Here is a 20,181-nt window from a genome sequence, read left to right on the forward strand (position 1 = left end):
TGAATGATGTTTTAAGATCTTGTTCTTTGTGCCTCTTTTTAACTTTGAGCCCTCCAAAAGTCTCTGCACGGCCCTGGTAAATATGATGATCTATACCAGATTATAAACTAGTTTGCCTGTGCAACAGGTTATAAAATAGACAAAGAAAACAATAAACGTACCAAACCAAGCAAACGTTAAAAGAAAACATTTCTTCTTTCTATCCATATTTCCACCGTCTTCCTTTGGAGTTCCCTTTAGTCTGAGGATCCTTTGTGAATCGGGGCCTTTCAGGCTCCAGTTACCTGATTAGTTACCTGTGATGGAGGAAGAGGTGAGTCAGAGCAGACGAACTCTGGAATTAAGGCCAACTGTCCTGCATGTTATAGATTATAGACATGATTCCTTGTTCTACCACAGCCGACTCAAACGACTGCATGACCTCCTCAGCATGGCTCCATTTGCTGCTGGAGTCTGATAATCATTTATTTAAATCAAGCAGCAGGAACCTAAAACATGAGGAGCAGAGCTGGGAGCTCTGGGTCTGAGGGTTGGTGTATCAGAGGATGCTCTGTTGTTTCAGGGCCTGGCAGCTGGCAGGTCGGTGCTGCCCCCTGCTGGTAGAGTAGAAGACAGAGCAGAGCAGCTGTTCCTGTGGGAAATCTGGATGTTTAATGTGTTTTACTGTATTTAATCTTTTAAAATGAGAGTTAAAATGTCTCTATTTCTTAATGAGTCCAGAGTTGGAGCCCAGCAGACTGGATTATTGATCAGGTTGTTTCTGCTGATCAGATCAAACTAAACCAGCAGCAACAGAGGCTGAGCAGCAGCTGCTTTATTACAGGCAGCAACATGTTGGATAAGGTGAGTTATGCAGATAGCAGGACTACAGAGACAGGAAGTGACATCAGACATGCAGGTGGATTAACATCAATTTGTTAATGCAAATGCAGTTATTTGTTCTGTGGGTTCTTTATTAAAACCCATCAGATGAATAAATGCTGACATGTTGGACATTAAAGGTGTGGTATGTTGGTGCGGATTCACCTTTAAGGTGGGCAGCACCAACGTTCCCTTTAAAGCCAGGTGTGTGGGCTCACTCATACAACTGCTTTGAGCTGTGGAGATGGCGTTGTGAACTTGTGTGATCCTGTCTTTCCTCAAGCATCAAGTAATGGTCTTCAGGTTAGGTTTGTGATTTTCCTTCTGTTGGATTTTAGATTAGTTTGTGGTTTTAGATTAGTTTGTGGTGATTGTGCTTCCTTTGGGTTCAGGATCGTGGTTGGGTTGGTGCTCCCGTTTTGCTCTCTGAGAGTGGGTGTGATCAGACACACGTCGTGGGCGTGGAGCTCTTAACCGAGGTAGGTGGGTTCATTGACAGCTTGTTGGGCTCAGTGCCATAGTTCACCTTAAATTTTATTTTTAGATCCTGAGGTGTTCGGGACTTGGTGGTGGATTGTTGTGGTTTCCTCCCTCCTCCTCCTGCCGCACCTCGTCTAATTGTCTGTGGCGCAAGGGGAAACAGCGCAAGGCTGCTTTGTCTTTACTTTTGCTTCATGTCTTTTCAGCTGGGTGTCATTTACCTAATTGATTTATTCTTTATTCTGGCCAGGGTTCAACCGTTTATGGTGAGTTCCCCTATTATTTTTCAGTACGTTTATTTAGAATTTGTATTTTTTTTTTCTTTGTTTGCATGTAGGTTTAATTTGTCAGTTGCTTGCATGATTTGGTTTATTTAGTTTGTTCAGTGCTTTGCTCGTCTTGGTTTCTGTTCATTTGCTTTGCATGTTTTCTTTGGTTGGGTTGCAGTGTTTTTTTGTTTTGTTTTTCTGCATTGATATTCTTGATTAATTATTAATTGGGTTTGAAAACAACTTGCCGCTGAAGAGCTGATGTGCAACATGTATTTTGTGAAGTTTGTAAACTGTCTTCTTTAACACATATATTCTATTGTTGTAGGCCTATTTTAAACTTTTGGAAAAAATAAATTATTAAATTCTTTTTTTTTAAACATTATGATCCGCCTCTTTGTTGTCCTGACCTGTCGTGGCCTTTTTGTAGATATTGGAGGTTGAATAGTCCTGGGGCCAAGATCTCAGATCTCAGGTGGAGTTGTTGGATGTAATACTTTAAAATTTAATAGTGGACACTGCTGTTGCCACAAAGGGTTAAAACTCCACCTGAACATGAAGCTCCATCAGCCAAGACTGACAGGATGAACCAGGATGTTCAGCTGCTGATCTTCGTTTCTGGGTCACTGAGAACAAACCACTTTGTGTTTCCTGTTTATTCAAACAGCTGAACAGCTTTCAGTTTCTATTATAAATCATTAAATAGAAACTTTCTCTCTCTGTGTGACTGAACTCCTGACTTTATGTTACTGAGCAGGTAAGAATAATAATAAAACTTTTATCTTTTACTAGAGAACAAAGTTCAGTAGAGAACGATGAAGCTGACTACAGATCAAAGATCTGAGGTTATTATTGTTCCTGTAGCTGTGAAGCCAAGTTGTGGCTGATTTACCTGAACATGCGCAGATCAGATCAGATCAGATCAGATCAGATCAGATCAGATCAGATCAGATCAGATCAGATCAGCCAGTTTAGAAGAATAGTTTCTCTTTCCACTCCTCCTCTAAGCTCCTCCTTCTTCACCAACCGTTCAGTCAAAGTCACATCGACGCTTCGTTTCCTCTAAGCTGAATTTTCTTACATGTTTAGTGGCCAACATGATCTAACAGGGTTTATTTTTGAAGGTTAAATTGTTTTATGTTAGAATAAAACTATATTTAACTCAAACTGGTTTAACTGGAAGACGAGGAATGGCGACTGGATTTGCTGCGTCACGGCTCCTCGTTCTGCTCTTCCTGATCTCCGTCCAGTTTGGTTCTGCTGGTGAGTTTTACCTCAGATATGAAGAATAAATGATAGATAATGTTTATCTGATGAACCTCTGATATAAACTCTAGTTTAATGCTGGTTTTAACGGTTCGTCGTTCTGTTCTATTGTTTCTGAAATGACGTCACATGACGGAAATTCTTTCAGTTTCCCAGAAATAACTAACCCAGTTTAGTTCTACTGGTCTAACTGGGTTAACCAGGTGATTTTCCTGCATTGAGACTGGAGCTGCTGTTGTTCACAATAATATCTTTGTGTTTTGATGTTTTATTTAAATTAATTAGAAGAAGACATGATGGGACACTAGAACATTATTACCTGGGTTATTAGACAAAAAGGCCCACAGCATCACAGACACTCTACCATGCTCATTATGCCTTGCAAAAGTATTCACACCCCTTTAACATCTTCACTCTCACATTAAGCCACAAATTTCAAAGTATTTTATCTACATTTTGTTGAAGAATGAACAATAAATACTAATAATACATTATTATGATGCAGAAGATAAAGGTTTCATGGTTTTCAACATTTTAACAAATTCTCACTTCTGCATTTTGTCCCCTTTATTCCTACACTCCTAAATAAAATGCAGTTCAATAAATTTCCTTCAGAAATCAGTAAATAGTTTATAGATTAATCTGATTCCAGCTGCAGCTTACAGAACCAGAACCGCCTGACTGGACCTGTGTTGAATTAGGTCAGCCAGTTTAATGGGGTTAAAGTTTATACAGTCATTATTATTTTAATTATTTTTAATTATTTAGTTTCACTTGGTATTAAAATGCTTTTATAATTATTAGCCAAAAAAGCACATTTTGTTGGTCATATAGTTTGTAAAGACAATAAAAGTTAAACGTCCAGGGGGTGAAAATCTTTTACAGGCATCACAATGGTGGAGATTTTATTTATATTTTTAGGAAGGACCATCTCTCTTAACATTATTTTTGCATCAGTATTTGGATTTATATCCAGATTAAATCCAGTAGCAGTCATGCAGTCACATCAGTACTGACATATCTGGCTGAAATTAAAAGATGATTTTTCCCCAAACCTGAACAAAAAAGTGCTAAAATGATTTAGTTTGTTTTATTCATCTTGTTTTATAACGAGCCTCATGTGGGAATTTGCAGTTATGTTTTTATTTTTAAAAACTGGAGACACATTAGATTATAAATCAAACCAAAACATAAACTCTCATGAGGACAAAGTTAGATTTTTTTTTTTTACTTTGAAACTCACAAATATGTAACGGATAATTTTTCTATCTTAGAATATTTACATCCCTTACATTTCTTAGAGCCGTGCATGACGACAAACAAAACATTCAGTAAATTCAGTCGATTCATCAGATTTCAGTGCTGCTGTTTAAAATACAAGATAAAACTATTTAGATCAAAATGCAGCTCCTGGTTCATATTTGTTCAAAGTATTTAGAGAAGATTCCTGAGTCACAACAAGACACCAGGAATCAAGACAGGAAGGTTCACATCCAGTCTGACCAACACAAGCCTCCAGGTGTCACGAGACATTGTGCATTTCATGCATCTTTAAATGTTTTTACAGCAGCTTTCAAAAGTATTCAACTTAACTTTTCCATTTTTGTCACATTGTAACAAGTATATTTCATTGGAGTTTAATGTGATAGATAATAGTGAAGTAGAAAACATTTTTTTACAAATAAAAACTGAAAAGTGCGGTGTGCAAAAGTATTCAGCCCCCCTGAGCCAATACTTTGTGGATCCACCTTTTGCTGTAATTGCAGCTGCTAGTCTGTAGGGTTTGTCTCCACCAGCTTTGATCATCTTTTGACTGAACATTTTTTGTTTTTCTTCTTTTCTAATCATATCAAGTTCAGTCAGATTAGATGCAGAGCGTTTATAAACAGCAGGTTTCACCTCTTGCCACAGATTCTGGATTGGGTTTAGGTCTGGACTTTAACTGGGCCATTCTAACACATGAATATGTTTAGTTTTAACCTGTTGTCCTTGTCATGATGAGGTGGGGAGGTGGACAATGTCAGTGTCCAATTTATTTACATAGCACTTTAAAAGCAGGTTTAAAACTGATGACGAAATAAGTTCATGAAAAAAATAAAGAGAAATAGTACAAAAAAATATATATATTGTTCAAATAATAAGAGGAGTAATGAGTAAAAAACCTATCACTATTAGGTTGAAGTGATAGAAATGATGATTTAATAATGATTAATGCAGAGCACAGAGAAGTCCAGGCAGCACAGGGGAGCAAAGAGGCAAAGACACTCAACACTGGGAGCAACGACTCTGATGTGAGACTCAGGATAGACATGACAAGAATCAGAGAAGGAAACAGGAGGGGTTAAATACACAGGGAAGGTAATCAGGGGAGACGAGGGACAGCTGGGGACAACCAAGGGGCAGACAGGACAACATGGAGACTCAACTGAACACAGAAACCATAATAAACACAGAAACCCAAATCCTCACAGTCCTGCTGGAAGCTGAAGCTCAGAGTCTTTCAGAGTCCAGCAGGTTTTCTGTCTGGATTTGGTTCCATCTTCATCAACTCTGACCATCTTCCTGTTCCTGCTGAATGTAGAGCCTGAACATATGTTAAAAACATGATATTGATTGATTAACAGCTATATTGATCATATTGGCAAGTATTTATTTGATTCAGTATTTAGTTAGAGCAATGTGATTGGTTTATCTGCCCAAATTAGTTTATTTTTTATTTCATAGATTTCTGTCATGAGAATACCCCTTTAAGAACGACACAATGCATGATGGGAGTTGAAAAGTTCATGACCTGTGATGTTTTTACGGAAAAAGAGAGAAAACTACACATGCTGTATGCTCGAACCGTGGATTTGTTTAATAAAGCTGCACAAAAGCTAAAATATATTTGAGTTTTTAAGTTCTTTTTAAGAGTGTGACATGAACCCCACAGCATGATGCTGCCACCACCATATGAGACAGTGGGGATGGTGTGTTCAGAGTGATGTGCAGAGTTGGTTCTGTTTACTCCTCAATCTGAGGCGTCACAGAGCAGCTGGATTTAATTAGATTAGATTAGATTAGATTAGATTAGATTAGATTAGATTAGATTACACACAGCTGGACTCTGGTTAATCTGAAGGCAACTGGTTGCTCCCAGAGACGAGGGGTCTGAATGCTTTTGCACACCGCACTTTTCAGTTTTCCATTTGTAAAAATGTTTTGATTCATCTGTAAGTTTTTCTTCTTCACCATCTGAGTTGATCTTTCACATTAAATTCCACTGAAACATATTTATGTTTGTAATGTGGCAGGATATGGAAACGATCAGGGGTGTGAATACTTTTGCAACCCTCTGTAGTTTCAGACTATTTATTTGCCTAAAACATTGTTGTAAATAATTTATCAGAACTTTGATTTTACTGGACCAAAACAGCGTAAATCTGAAGTTTAGCTTATAATTTCCTTTTTTAATACAAGTTGATATAAAACTCCTCCTCAGTCAGAGTGAAATAAAGACTCATGTCTGCATCCACTGAGGTGACAGTAAAGTTGGAAATAAGTGGATAAATTTCATAATGTGAAAGTTTCAAATGATGCTTGTGTAGAATGAACAGTATCATTAAATACAATATTAATCTAAACTGTCTTTGAGTGAAGGATACATTATTTGTCATGAAGCCTAAATTACAGGAAAGGAAAAAATAAAAATATATTTTCTGAATCACAATATTAACTTTAGAGGATTTAATGAGCAGAGGCTGATAGAACAGCTAAAACTGCCCTGACCTGTAAAAGTAGAGCTAGTTTAAGTAGAACAACCATCAGCATCACTCAGACCGTGTTACCATGGAAACCAGCTGGGTGACTGTAGCTCAGGGCGAAGTATCTTTCAGTCTGAAGGTTTCACGATCGATTCCAGTTGATTAACTCAAAATGAATCAACTTGACCCAAAACTGCCAACTGATCTGCACATGTGTGTAAATGTGGATTTACTGTAACCTGCTTGGAGCGATCAATAAAATAAAAGATTTATTGATTCACTCGGTCCAGCTGGTGTTGACATTCAGTCTGTTTAAAGCTGAATGTGATGCAGGAACAAGTTTGGAAGAAAGTGGAATATTTCTGTGTGACAGCAGCTCATGCTCTTAGTGAGCAGGAAGTGATGTAAAGACCAACGAGGAAGTTAGAAATGTATTAACATGCAGCACATCTGTAAAGTATTCACAGCTTCACCTGTTTCACATTGTTCTTTCTGCCTTTTTCCAAATTGTATTAAATTCATTTCCTCAAAATTCTTCACACAAATACCTCATGATAATGTGGAAAAGTTAAATTTGTTGCTAATTTAATAGTAAACCAAAAATCTAGTTTATTATTCAGAGGCTTTGCTTGATGCTGTTCTGATAAAAGTTGAGCCGTTTCCACAGATCATCCTTCAGACGTTTCCACAGAGTCAGTCGGATCCACCTGTGGTGAATTCAGTGATTAAAGTGAGAAAGGTTCACCTGTCTGTACAGAGGAGGAACGTAGCAAACGTCACGGTTGGACAGCAGGGAAGTGAAACAATAACCTCCCAAAATCCTTGTAAAAGCAGACGGGGTGAAACGCTCACAGGTCCATTTAGCTTCAGAACAAAAGCTAAAAACAGGAGAAGCTACATTGTTTATCCAGATGGTGGACTAAAGCAGTGAAATCATGATTAAATAAAATGCTTAATTCAGCCTCTGATTAAAGTTAATCGGTTTGGATCAGACGGATCCAACTGGACCGATTAACCAGCCCAGATTTCTCCTCCAGATGTGAACAGAAGGGAAGTTATGAGGCTGTTCAGACCCAGCAGGTTTAACCTTTAACTTCATGGATCTTATGTAGTTATTGGGACCACAGTCTGGTGGGATTCTCTGTTTAACTTACTGAATATTAATTAAACTGCATAGAAATAAATATAATTAAATAGCCTATGTTTTTCTGTCAGTTTCTTTTGGTTCAGGCAGCCTTTATTTGAAAGTATTTAGATGGAATAATAGGCAAAGGGAGAAGACGTGCAGCAAAGTCATCAGGCTGGGACTCAAACCCACAACCTCCATTTAAAGGGCCAGGGCCTCAGTACTTGGGCCTTAGCCATGTGCAGCACACTGAATATCCTCCATTAATATAATTTGAAAATTGATGGGTAAAAATAGAATATGACAGATTTACACTGTCAGTGAAAATGATGGACAAGAACCGCTGAGTGAAGGTTCTGGAGGAGCCGAGCCAGAGTCCAGACTGGAACCTGACCGAACGTCTCTATGGAGATCTAAGATGGCCGACAGACGTCTCCATCCAACCTGACGGATCTGGAGGAGAACGGCAGAGGAAAATATATTAATTTAACACGATGTGGAAGAAGCATATTAAACTGTAGGGGTGGTAAAGTACTGGATTACCTTCTGGATCCCCTATGCAGTCAGTCTGGTTCTGGTTCTGGGAACCTGCAGAGGATCCAGGAACCTCCTCATCTCACTGCCTGTTCATCTCTGTTACAAACTGTGAAAAATGTAAATGAACACATTTGCTGGACTCTGCAGTGGTGAGCATTAGATACTTTATACACATATAACATGTTGAGTTAACCCACCTGCTGAGATTGTTACTGATTTAGTTTATCAGACCAAATCACACAGTTCCAGTTAAACTTCCTGTAGACATGAACAAGATCCATGTTTACATGTGATGGTAGAAAAGAAAAGGCTAATTAATGATTGTTATGGAAATGGTTCATGTATTTTGAACCTTCTTAGTCGTTATAATAAATGATGAATTGAGTTTACAAAGACAGGATCTGTCTGTTGGTAGCTGATGATTCATTAAGTTTGATGTTAGTAGTGATCTGGTTTCTCATGGATCTCGTATTTCACACTGTTGATTAAATAAAAAGCAGAGCTGGGATGTTGTCAGAGTTCCTGGTTTGATGTGAAGTGAACTTAGTTTCTGTTGCCATCTGTTCATGTTGCAACATTAAATAAAGGATGAAACCTGTGAACAATCTCTACTGGATAAAAATGACTAGCATTTTATTTGTGCCGATCATACTTTATGTTATACATTATAACATTTCATTACTGAGTGCTGTTACACTTTAAGACCAGTGTCCTCTCCATGATGCCTCATCAGAGTTCCTCTTTGACCTCTGACCTCTGTGTTGTTTCCTCTCCTACAGATCAGACAAACATCAGAGCTGAACCTGGACAGAACGTCACTCTGCCATGTGTAGCTGATAGGAACAAGGATGAGTTAATCATAGACTGGAGCAGACCTGACCTGGGAGAAAATGATCATGTTGTTCTGTATCGAGAAGATAAGTTTGACAATGAGGGTCAGAATCCATCCTATAGGAACCGAGTGGATCTACCGGACAGAAAGATTAAGAACAGAAACGTGTCTTTGGTTCTGAGGAATGTGACGACTGATGATACTGGAAAATATGAATGTAGAGTTCATCCCAGTGGAAGTGATCGCAGGAAGAGATCTTATCTGAAGAATGAGCCCATCTGTAACGTCGCCCTGCTTGTTTCTGCTCCAGGTGAGTCTGACTGGATCAGAACCTGCAGCTGCTTCATGGTTGTTGATGTGAGAGAGAAACATGTCAGATCAGATGTTTGAGTTGAGACTGATCTCTGATCACTTAAATCACTAAGTGATCTGAGATCAGCAGGTGATGATCTTCAATCGGATCAGACTAACTCCTGGTTCTGTTCTGCAGGGAGCAAAGATGAACTAAAGAAGGATGAAGGGAACGAGGAAGGACAACCAGAGGATGGAGGGACCAACACTGGACTGATAGCTGGTCTCTCAGTTTTAGTTGTTCTGGCTCTATTTGCTGTTTCAGGTTTTCTGCTCTATAAAAAACTGAGACGTTCATCACAGGAACAGAAGCAGCCTCCTGCAGCAGAAGCAGAACTTCAGACTATGAAAGTTGAAAACCATCAAGAAACTGAATCATGAACACTGAGACATTTTTCCAGCAGAACAAACTTTCATCACTGAAACACAAGATCTGCATTTAGGAAAAAACTATATAACTACTAAATATCTATGTGTAAAGTTTTCTTTTCATAAATACACTAGATGTTCTGGTTAAACTTTTTTTTCTGAACCAGTTCTTTCATTTACACTGTATCTTTTTTTAACTATAAATGTTTATTAATTTCCCAACCTGACGTCTGTGCTGCTGTTCATGTGTATCAGTCTCAGCTGTAGAGACAGTGAACCGTCCGCTGAGGCTTCAGTGTTTGATGCTGTGATCCTCAGTTTGATTTCTTGCCTCAGGACATTTATATGGAGATAAAATATCTATAGCCTTTTTTCCGATCAGGCTACTAAAATAAAAGTACCACTAGAATCCTTAAAAAAAGAACCAAACAGCTACAAAAAAGAGTTTATTTCTAGAAATTCTAGTTAGTCCTGTCACCTGTATCTATCTAATACACTTACATAATAACACTGTTCTTAAGATCTGAAATATTTTTATTTCTTAAACAATGTTAACATGCACAATAATAAAAATACTAATTCTATATTTCAAGAGTAAAATAAAACATAATACAAAGAGTACAAACATATTTTTAAAGACATATTGACATATGTTTATGTCCATGTTATATGTTTAGCCTATATTACGACACTTTGGTGTCAAAATATCGTACATATGAAGTTCTTATTTTAAGAAAAGCATTAACAGAAAAAAATTTTGATTTTTGCTTTGAATATAATGAAAAGGGGGAAAAAATCAGCGACTTCCCACAAAGCTGAAAGATAATCAGTTGCAGACATTCATTAAAGCCCTTTAACCTGTTACAGTAATAGTTTACTAAACGTTATATATAATGCTGCATCCAGTTCTCTAATCACACATTATAATACAGAATGAAAAAATAAACAGACAGGCTGTGACAAACCAGTCAGAAAAAAAAAAAAAAAAAAAAAAATATATATATATATATATATATATATATATATATATATATATATATATATATAGAAATGTTGATGATTTTCTTTGGAGATTGTCCATTTTCTGCTCCTCTCCTGGAGACACTAGGATTTTATCCTGTAACAGGAGGGAAAATGTTAACAGGGTTTGGTTTATTCTTCCATTCATTCATTATTTGTCATTTAGTATTACCTGGGGATCTGTGTTGATATAAAGATACGAAGAGGAGAGTAGAGATGAGGTACGGACAGAAGACCAGCAGGCGGCGCATCACTGTGAAGACTAACTGAAAGGGGTTTGTTGCAGGAGGCGGAGCTTTGGAGGCGGAGGGGGCTACTGTAGGTTTATATGGAGAAAAAAATAATTTAAATGTTATTCTTGTAATAAAAAATAATAATTTCAGATTAATTTACTTTGGCTCTAGTGACCTTTATTTGATCTGACAGGAAAGCAGGATGTGAACAGGAGAAAAGGTGCAACAAAAATCACAGGGTCAGACTTGAACCTATCATGGACTGAGGCCTCCATATGGGTCGAGCTTTATCCCGGCACCACACTGAACCCAGCAGAATAATTTTACAAACTTTATCAGCTTTATCTGAGAAGAAGAGCTGAAAGTTCATGTCATGAACGGTGTAGTTGATGGTGGTGAGGAGAGAACGCTGAGGCCCAGGTTATGGTGATGATGATGAATTTAATGGTGAAAATAAAGCTCCACAGTCCATACAGGCAGCACGGCAGAGACTAGCACACAGCTAAGTACCGGTAGCAACTGATTAATCAGACTCGACGGGAGCAAGCACAAACCAGGACTTTACAGTTCAACTGGCGAGTGACAAACTACGACACGACGGCAGTAGACAAACTTAGACAAGGACCCGACGAAGAACACAGACACAGATGGGTTTAAATACACAAGGAGGGTAATCAGGTAAGTAGACACACCTGGGGAGCAATCAACGGGGAGGACAGGACAGAGACTCACAGGAACACAGGACTGAACACAGAGAAACTCAAAAATAAACACACAGAAACACGGAACCTAACAGTACCCCCCCCTCAAGGGCGGATACCAGACGCCCACAAAAACAGTCCAACAAAAAAAAACAACCCAACTGGGTGGGCGGAGGGGCGATGGCCGGAGGGCAAGTGTCCAGAAAACAACAAAGAAAAACAACCCAACTGGGTGGGCGGAGGGACGGGTCCGGCGGGCGTCGCCGGCGCAGGAAGCGGAGTCCCGGAGGCGGGTCCGGCGGGCGTCGCCGGCGCAGGAAGCGGAGTCCCGGAGGCGGGTCCGGCGGGCGTCGCCGGCGCAGGAACCAGAGACGTGGAACCGGGTCCGGCGGTCTCTTCCGCCGGCGCAGGAACCAGAGACGTGGAGCCGGGTCCGGCGGTCTCTTCCGCCGGCGCAGAGGCGGATCCAGCGGGCGGCGTCTCCGGCGCAGAAAGCCGAGACGTGGAGCCGGGTCCGGCGGTCTCTTCCGCCGGCGCAGAGGCGGATCCGGCGGGCGGCGTCTCCGGCGCAGAAAGCCGAGACGTGGAGCCGGGTCCGGCGGTCTCTTCCGCCGGCGCAGAGGCGGATCCGGCGGGCGGCGTCTCCGGCGCAGAAAGCCGAGACGTGGAGGCGGATCCGGCGGGCCGGCAGGAAGGCCGGCTGGGATCTCGGGCGGAGCAGACTCAGGAAACTCGGGCGGAGCAGACTCAGGAAACTCGGGCGGAGCAGACTCAGGAAACTCGGGCGGAGCAGACTCAGGAAACTCGGGCGGAGCAGACTCAGGAAACTCGGGCGGAGCAGACTCAGGAAACTCGGGCGGAGCAGACTCAGGAAACTCGGGAACTGGAAGCTGCGCTCCGGCAGCGGGCTCGGGGAGCTCTGGCTCGGGGGAAGGCTGCGCTCCGGCAGCAGACTCGGGGAGCTCTGGCTCGGGGGAAGGCTGCGCTCCGGCAGCAGACTCGGGGAGCTCTGGCTCGGGGGAAGGCTGCGCTCCGGCAGCAGACTCGGGGAGCTCTGGCTCGGGGGAAGGCTGCGCACCGGCAGCAGACTCGGGGAGCTCTGGCTCGGGGGAAGGCTGCGCTCCGGCAGCAGACTCGGGGAGCTCTGGCTCGGGGGAAGGCTGCGCTCCGGCAGCAGACTCGGGGAGCTCTGGCTCGGGGGAAGGCTGCGCTCCGGCAGCAGACTCGGGGAGCTCTGGCTCGGGGGAAGGCTGCGCTCCGGCAGCAGACTCGGGGAGCTCTGGCTCGGGGGAAGGCTGCGCTCCGGCAGCAGACTCGGGGAGCTCTGGCTCGGGGGGCGGCTGCGCTCCGGCAGCAGACTCGGGGAGCTCTGGCTCGGGGGGCGGCTGCGCTCCGGCAGCAGACTCGGGGAGCTCGGGCGGCTGCGCTCCGGCAGCAGACTCGGGGAGCTCGGGCGGCTGCGCTCCGGCAGCAGACTCGGGGAGCTCGGGCGGCTGCGCTCCGGCAGCAGACTCGGGGAGCTCGGGCGGCTGCGCTCCGGCAGCAGACTCGGGGAGCTCGGGAAGCTCGGGGGGCTCTGGAGCAGGCCATGCCACCAACCTTGCCGCTTGTCGCCCAGGCGCCAGCCTGGCTGCCTGAAACCCCAGCACCACGGGGACTGTGGCGACTGGAGACGGGCAGACGGAGGTGGCGGCTGGAGACGGGCAGACGGAGGTGGCGGCTGGAGACGGGCAGACGGAGGTGGCGGCTGGAGACGGGCAGACGGAGGTGGCGGCTGGAGACGGGCAGACGGAGGTGGCGGCTGGAGACGGGCAGACGGAGGTGGCGGCTGGAGACGGGCAGACGGAGGTGGCGGCTGGAGACGGGCAGACGGGTTTGGGAGGCAGAGGGTCGCCCGCCATGACGGCCAGAGTAGTCTGGCGCTCCCACTCTGCCTCCAACAGGAGCTTCTCCAGCCCCAGATGCGGCAGTCGCGGGACCCAGTACTCCAGCTCGTACACCAACCGGGTGACCAAACCGAGCCGACGACAGGCAGAGTTCGGCTTGGCCATAACCTCCCCGAACTCCTTTAAAGTCCTTTGCAGGGCGGCGACATCTCTATTAACCAATGGGTCCATAATTGGCAATCCTCACCGGTTTGGTCGGGTCCTTCTGTCATGAACGGTGTAGTTGATGGTGGTGAGGAGAGAACGCTGAGGCCCAGGTTATGGTGATGATGATGAATTTAATGGTGAAAATAAAGCTCCACAGTCCATACAGGCAGCACGGCAGAGACTAGCACACAGCTAAGTACCGGTAGCAACTGATTAATCAGACTCGACGGGAGCAAGCACAAACCAGGACTTTACAGTTCAACTGGCGAGTGACAAACTACGACACGACGGCAGTAGACAAACTTAGACAAGGACCCGACGAAGAACACAGACACAGATGGGTTTAAATACACAAGGAGGGTAATCAGGTAAGTAGACACACCTGGGGAGCAATCAACGGGGAGGACAGGACAGAGACTCACAGGAACACAGGACTGAACACAGAGAAACTCAAAAATAAACACACAGAAACACGGAACCTAACAGTTCAGCTGTTTTCACTTTGGTTGCTGCCATGTTCAAGAAAACTCCAACTGGACTAACAGTGGAAACACTTTGTGTTAGAGTTTCCCTGCTCTAATTAATTCACTAACCATTATCCCGCACTGCTGAAGAGAGCTTTTTCACTCACATCAATTCTTCATACACTGGAAAAACATAAATTAAATATAAAATTTCATACCAGTTGGTGGTTCTGCACCATTTGCTGATTGTTTTGTTTCATTGTCAATTATTTTGACTAACAGTGTCAAAAATAAAATTAATATTCTGTTTTTACCCATCAGCTTTTAAAATTATACTACTGACATTTAATTACATTTCATTTTTATTATGTTTAACCTTTAATAAACTGAACAGATGATCTGCATCATGTCATCATCAAACTGAATACATTTAACTTTTTCTGCAGTGAAAGTTTTTAAAGGTAAATTTCACCAACTGAAGTGATCAGAAGTCAGCAAGACTCTCTGATGGTCACCTGAATCCACACACACTCCACACACACTCCTCTCAGCAGGAAGGAGAATAATCCAGCAGCAGACCAGCTGTATGAGAAGCTCTCTAAAACACTTCAATGTGATCAGAAATGATGCTCTGATGGAAATTTTTCTTTTATTGATTGATTTAGTGAGTCCCACCATGTTCTTTGTGAGTAAAGCAGAAACTGTCTGTTTCTGCACCAAGTGGTTAGGTGAGTGTAATCTGTTAAAATGACGGATGGATGATTTTTCCATCACTGTTTAGGAAAATGTCAAAGATGAAATATATTCAGTTATCACAACTTCTATGCATTCACACAAAAATGAGCAGGTATTTTTACCTGAATGTTGTGTTGAATAGTGAGTAATATTATATACACTTACTTTCTTGCTGCTTGACCTCCTGACCTTCCACAGAGATCCTGCTGGATGGAGACTCTCCCTGACCGCTGATGTTACAGTGGTAGAGGCCTTCATCAGATCTCTTCACTGGGTTTAGGGTCAGGTTACCAGTAGTTTCATTACCAATGGAGGAGCCATCTTTATAGAAAGCAGCTGGGAGGTTGTGGGCTGGACTCTTTGCTCTGCAGCTCAGAGTGACGTCATCTCCCTCCATCACAGGGAGGACAGGACTCTGCAGGATCACTGATCCACCTCAACACAGAGACAAACTACAGCATTTCATCCATTTCCACACAGCAACACTAACTCCACAGTCTGATCTTACCAGAGACAGAGAGCTGGATGCTGCTGCTGCTGCTGCTGGAGGATCCAGACATGGACTCACACCAGTACAGGCCAGAGTCCTTTTCTAAAACATAACTGATGCTACAGGTAGAACCATCTTTTCTCCCCCAGTCACCTCCACACTCAGTCCTGGTTCCTCCAGTCGTGTTTCTCCTCACAGTTCCTCCATCAGAGCTGTTTTCATCCTCACAGGTCAGAGTCACTGATTCCAGTTCAAACAACTGAGATCTGCTGGGACTCACAGTCAGACGAACTGGGACAAAGACAGGTGAACATAAATCCATCAAGGTCAAACTCAAGTCATATCAGTGGCAGCTATTGCAGCACTTCTGGTAACAGCTGCTGATTTGAACCTGCCGTCTCTCTGTAAATTCAATATTTAACAAAAAGCACAACTGCATACAACTTAACATGATTAGATGTTCCTGTAGGATTTTTAATACTGACACAATTTGGCTTTACATTAAATGGTGTAATATGAAAATCAATATTGCCAGGAAACTTTTCTTTTCAATTTGTAATATTTTCTTAAAAAACGTGTAATTTTGGCTCTTTGTGATTATTTTTTTCTGTTGTAAGTTGTAACTCAGCCATATTTCTAACGTTTCTGATGTCCTTCAAGCCTGGGAGCCTCATTTTAAACCAGACCTGGCTGGGGCCACAGTGAGGGGCCACAGTGAGGGGCCACAGTGAGGGGTCTTTATGGGAACCAAGGCTGGACCAGCAGCAGCTGGCAGAGGGTCCAAACCCCTCAGCATGTCAACACAGCATGTTGGTGACTGGGATGCAGTCATAGTCAAGGCCAGACAAGGAATATTTATTTGAATAGCACATTTTATGTATAGGACAATTCAAAGAGCTTTACACATACATTAAAATAATTTAATAACAGAAAGTGGTAAATTACTGAAATGCAACAGTAAATAAAGTTTGTAATTTTGACTTAAAACATGACCTTGACAACCTGAGGGTTCTAGCTGGTTCATAACGGACCAGGGCATCAGTAACACATTTTGGTTTAAATATTAAGAGATTTTAAACAAACAGCAACATTTTTACATTCATTCTGTGACAGACAGAAAGCGGTCTAAGATGGACCACTCTCTTGGTTCTGGGACTTGAGCAGCAGCGTATGGATCTAACTGCAGCTGCTTGACTGAACTTTTTAGGGAGACCCATGAAAACAGCCTTACAGACTTTTTTACAGCTTTCTGTTAATTTATTCATAAATAAAAAGCACTGACTTGTTTTTCTATGTCCTGCTGCAACACCAGTCACCTAATAGGCTGAATATTTCTTTCTCAGCTCTAAACATAAACTTATCTTCATTTTACTGACCAACTTGGAGTATTCAGCTCTATTTCTGCTCTTAGCCAAGCAAAAATATATTTTACATGCATTGATTATTTAATGGGAATATTCTGACTGTTCTACACCCATCATCTGGATCTCAGGGTGTAGTTAAGAAGAGGAAGGTGTCTCATTTTTGGACCTCAGAGTCTCTTCATTTCTTTTTCCAGATGGTGTGATTCTGTTAGTACACATGTCAAACTTGAGGTCTGAGGGCCAAATCCAGCTGACCCCAAGTTTCTATGTATCCCTCCATTATGTAGAGCAACACAGAAATAGAATCTTGAAGGTTGCAGTTGTGTGTTTAAATATTATTTTGTAAATCAAATCAAAGCATTTTTTCTGCATACAGCCAAATTACATCAATCTAGGAGATGTTTATCATTTCTAGGAGTGCACTGATTGCAGTTTTCTGGCTGATCGCCAATTACCCATCTTTTAAAAAGCTTAGCTGATTGATTCCAGTTTTGGCCAATACCATTTCTTTGTCTGAAATGTTGCTCGATATATCAAAAAAGTTTCTGAATTGGTGACAATGGGGTGACTATTGTTCACTGTACATGTGCAGACATGATCTGATCTGATCGGCCGGTTTGTCAGTCAAACTTCTCTCACGGGAGGAAAGAAAAACACAGTGGTTGATTTTTAGACCTTTGCAAGGTTGATAACCTCGGTGGATAAGATCAGCTTCACATGTAAAATCACGATCTCCCAAAATAAATGAAATCAGCACCAATAAATCGGTGCACTCCTAATAATTTGGGTTCTGTCTCTCAAGCTGAAACAAAAAAGTTTTAATGTCCTGATCCGTCTGGGTTCAACCTGTAACTTGTGATCATCAGATATAAATGACTGAAAGACTGAGATACACGAAGCTGAATGTTGTTTCCTCCTCTGAGGCTGCAGAGGCCATGGCTTCTCATCCACACAGAGATCAGACTGGAGTTTCTGCTTTTCTGCAATGAAACTAGTTTTACCTACATGGCTGCTCAGCCATCTTAGTGAAAATATCTAAGATCTTTTCTCTGTATGATTATTATGTTTAGATTAAAAGTTAGATCAAAAAACAAACGGTAAATTCTTCCAGAGTCTTTCAGTTTCTCTAATCTAAAGCAAACATTTTGTCATGGTCCGTGTTTCTATATTGTTGTTTTGAGATTTTCTGTGTTTAGTCCTGTTTCCCTGAGTCTCTGTGTTGTCCTGTCAGCCCTTGATTGTTCCCAGGTTGATTACCCCATGTGTATTTATGTCCACTTGTTGTCTTTGTCTCTTGTCGGGTCCTTGTCATACATTAGTTGTTGTGTGTCGGCTCTCCAGTGGAACTGAGAAGTCCTGGTCTGTCTAGCTCCTGTTTCAGTCTTCAGTATGTCAGTGCTACCGGTACTAGCTGTGTGCTATGTTCTCTGCCGTGCCGCCTGATCTGGACTGTTTTGAGCATTTTCATTAAATTCATCATTTTCATCTACTTCCTGGGTCTCAGCGTTCACTCTCACCACCTCAACCACAACTTATGACACCTTTTCCATAACAGTTTGGCTAAAATGCTCATTTGGTCTCCAGACAGGAACAGAAAACATTAAATTAATGATTAAATAGAGGCAGAAGTAACGTTAAGCTCCAGAAACCTGAAATCAGTGAAACATGAATAAATGTCCACAGTTTTTAAAAATAAACTCAAGCTGAAGGTTTGAGGACATCAGAAACGGCTCCTCCCCCTAAAGCCTTATAAGCTTTGATGAAACTGCATTTCATTTATCGTTTTTTCACCCAATCTAATTAACTTTCCTTGATCATTTTACACTGTGATGACATTGACTGACCTTGGTATGTTGAGCAGATCAGCAGTGAGGTCAGAGCTGAGGAGAGAAGACAGGTTATAGTTTTATATTCAGTAAATCATCAGACTGGATACATAAACTGTGTAACTGCAGAGCATTTAGTCAACTTTCACCAACAAACTCCTGTTCTCTGGAATCAATCACCTAATTTAAGCTGTTATAAAATAATAATAATTTACTTACTCAGCAGACACAGAAATGATGCTTCCATTGTCATGTTGACATATAGATGAAATGGTTTCTTCTAAATGAACCTCATCATGCTCTGCAAACTGAAACCACTGTGGTTTCCTCTATGCTGAAGGCGGAGCAGAAGCTGCATGTCTGACATGAGACATGTGAAGCAGGGAGTTAATAATGTATCAACAAAATAATAATATATTGATCTTTGACTGGTAATCTACACATCCTGATTAGAATAAGATAATGGATTTCTGTTGGTGCTGACCAGAGTGTAGCTCATACTAACACAGACTGAATGTTACAAAGCCAGACTCTTTCCAGGTATCACCATCTCTCTGTCTGTGGCAGCTGGTTAGCTGGAGGAAGTGGTTCAGTTTTGCTTCTGCCGCTCTCTGCAGAAATACCTGCTGTGGTTGGAAAATGTGCTGCTCTGACCTACTTCTGCAGCAGAATAAGTTCCTGTATGTACATTTTGATTTTAATGCTCAGATCTTTGTTGTTGTTCTTCTCATCTCACTATATTATTCATACACTGTAAGGACTGTTTTCCTTACACTTTCTATGTTGTGTGGACCAACTGCTCTTTATGGACCAAAGTCCAGTCCACAACAAAAGAAGGTAGAAGTTATTTGTAGGACCAAGGTGTGATTTGAGTTTAGGTTTGGTTTGGGTTTAGATGTAGAACTCAAGTTAAACTTCAGTCAATGGAAAGTCCCTGCAAGGATAAAGACACACTGTGTGTGTACATGCGTATATGTGTGCGTGTGTGTGTGTGTGTGCGTGTGTGTGTGTGTGTGTGTGGCTATCAAGGCTGGAAAAGAAAACCTCAGTCCTTATCGCTATAAATACTTTAATAAATAATGAGCTGTTCACTTTAACAGTTTTATAAAAGTACAGTAGAAAGCAGATAAAAATCAGAGACCAGGTAAAAACTCTTCTATCAAACTGAGAGACAGTTTGATGGGTCACCTCCCCCCCACTTCCATCCCTCCTGGCATCTGTTACTGATGGGTGATTTGACCTCTAGGCTAACCTGACCCCCTGCACACACTCCACTTCCAGAACTAATTAGTTCACTTCCTCCCCTTCATATTTCCTACAGATCTCTAACTCTAATAATAAATGTAAACGCACTCTGATCAAAGAATACCTTATTCCTCTCCAATATGTGTTTTCAGTTCTCTTATCTGTGCACTGTGAGG

The 20,181-nt window shown here is 42.0% G+C and overlaps 2 protein-coding genes and 1 long non-coding RNA gene across 4 annotated transcripts in view; 2 read left to right on the forward strand and 1 right to left on the reverse strand.

Moving 5' to 3' along the window:
- The first annotated feature begins 2,581 nt into the window (after nucleotides 1-2,581).
- LOC148154413 (myelin-oligodendrocyte glycoprotein-like) overlaps nucleotides 2,582-20,181 on the forward strand; it is a 34,964-nt gene continuing 17,364 nt past the window's right edge. Inside the window, exons 1-3 of one of the 2 annotated variants that reach the window (XM_088015660.1) lie at nucleotides 2,592-2,873; nucleotides 9,062-9,424; nucleotides 9,605-10,056. In XM_088015660.1, coding sequence (XP_087871786.1) covers nucleotides 2,801-2,873; nucleotides 9,062-9,424; nucleotides 9,605-9,846 — 678 coding nt within the window. In that variant the 5' untranslated portion in view covers nucleotides 2,592-2,800 and the 3' untranslated portion in view covers nucleotides 9,847-10,056. Of the gene's footprint in view, nucleotides 2,874-9,061; nucleotides 9,425-9,604; nucleotides 10,057-20,181 lie in introns of those variants that run through there. The other variant, XM_088015661.1, reaches the window with a different exon arrangement.
- LOC106911191 (uncharacterized) lies at nucleotides 10,879-19,061 on the reverse strand. Its single transcript, XM_088015649.1, has 6 exons — nucleotides 18,980-19,061; nucleotides 18,779-18,814; nucleotides 15,589-15,861; nucleotides 15,246-15,515; nucleotides 11,027-11,170; nucleotides 10,879-10,951 (listed from the first exon to the last, which is right to left on the reverse strand). Exons 1-6 carry the CDS (start codon nucleotides 19,011-19,013, stop codon nucleotides 10,947-10,949), a joined length of 762 nt encoding a protein of 253 aa, XP_087871775.1. The 5' UTR covers nucleotides 19,014-19,061; the 3' UTR covers nucleotides 10,879-10,946.
- Nucleotides 11,339-14,749, forward strand: LOC148154414 (uncharacterized). The gene is made up of 2 exons (XR_015766121.1): nucleotides 11,339-11,457; nucleotides 14,373-14,749. It is a non-coding gene; the product is annotated as an uncharacterized LOC148154414 (long non-coding RNA).

The sequence above is a fragment of the Poecilia mexicana genome, unplaced genomic scaffold (assembly GCF_051168715.1).
Source record: "Poecilia mexicana isolate PSO_F unplaced genomic scaffold, ASM5116871v1 scaffold_18, whole genome shotgun sequence".
Classification (NCBI taxonomy): Eukaryota; Metazoa; Chordata; class Actinopteri; order Cyprinodontiformes; family Poeciliidae; genus Poecilia; species Poecilia mexicana.

Excerpts from the sequence above, each read along its gene's own strand:
- LOC106911191 (XM_088015649.1), bottom strand. The coding sequence starts at position 19,013 with ATGACAATGGAAGCATCATTTCTGTGTCTGCTGA. Across the intron at positions 18,815-18,979 it reads ATCATTTCTGTGTCTGCTGA|CTCTGACCTCACTGCTGATC; the intron begins GTAAGTAAATTA and ends TTCTCTCCTCAG. Across the intron at positions 15,516-15,588 it reads CATCCAGCTCTCTGTCTCTG|GTGGATCAGTGATCCTGCAG; the intron begins GTAAGATCAGAC and ends CTCTGTGTTGAG.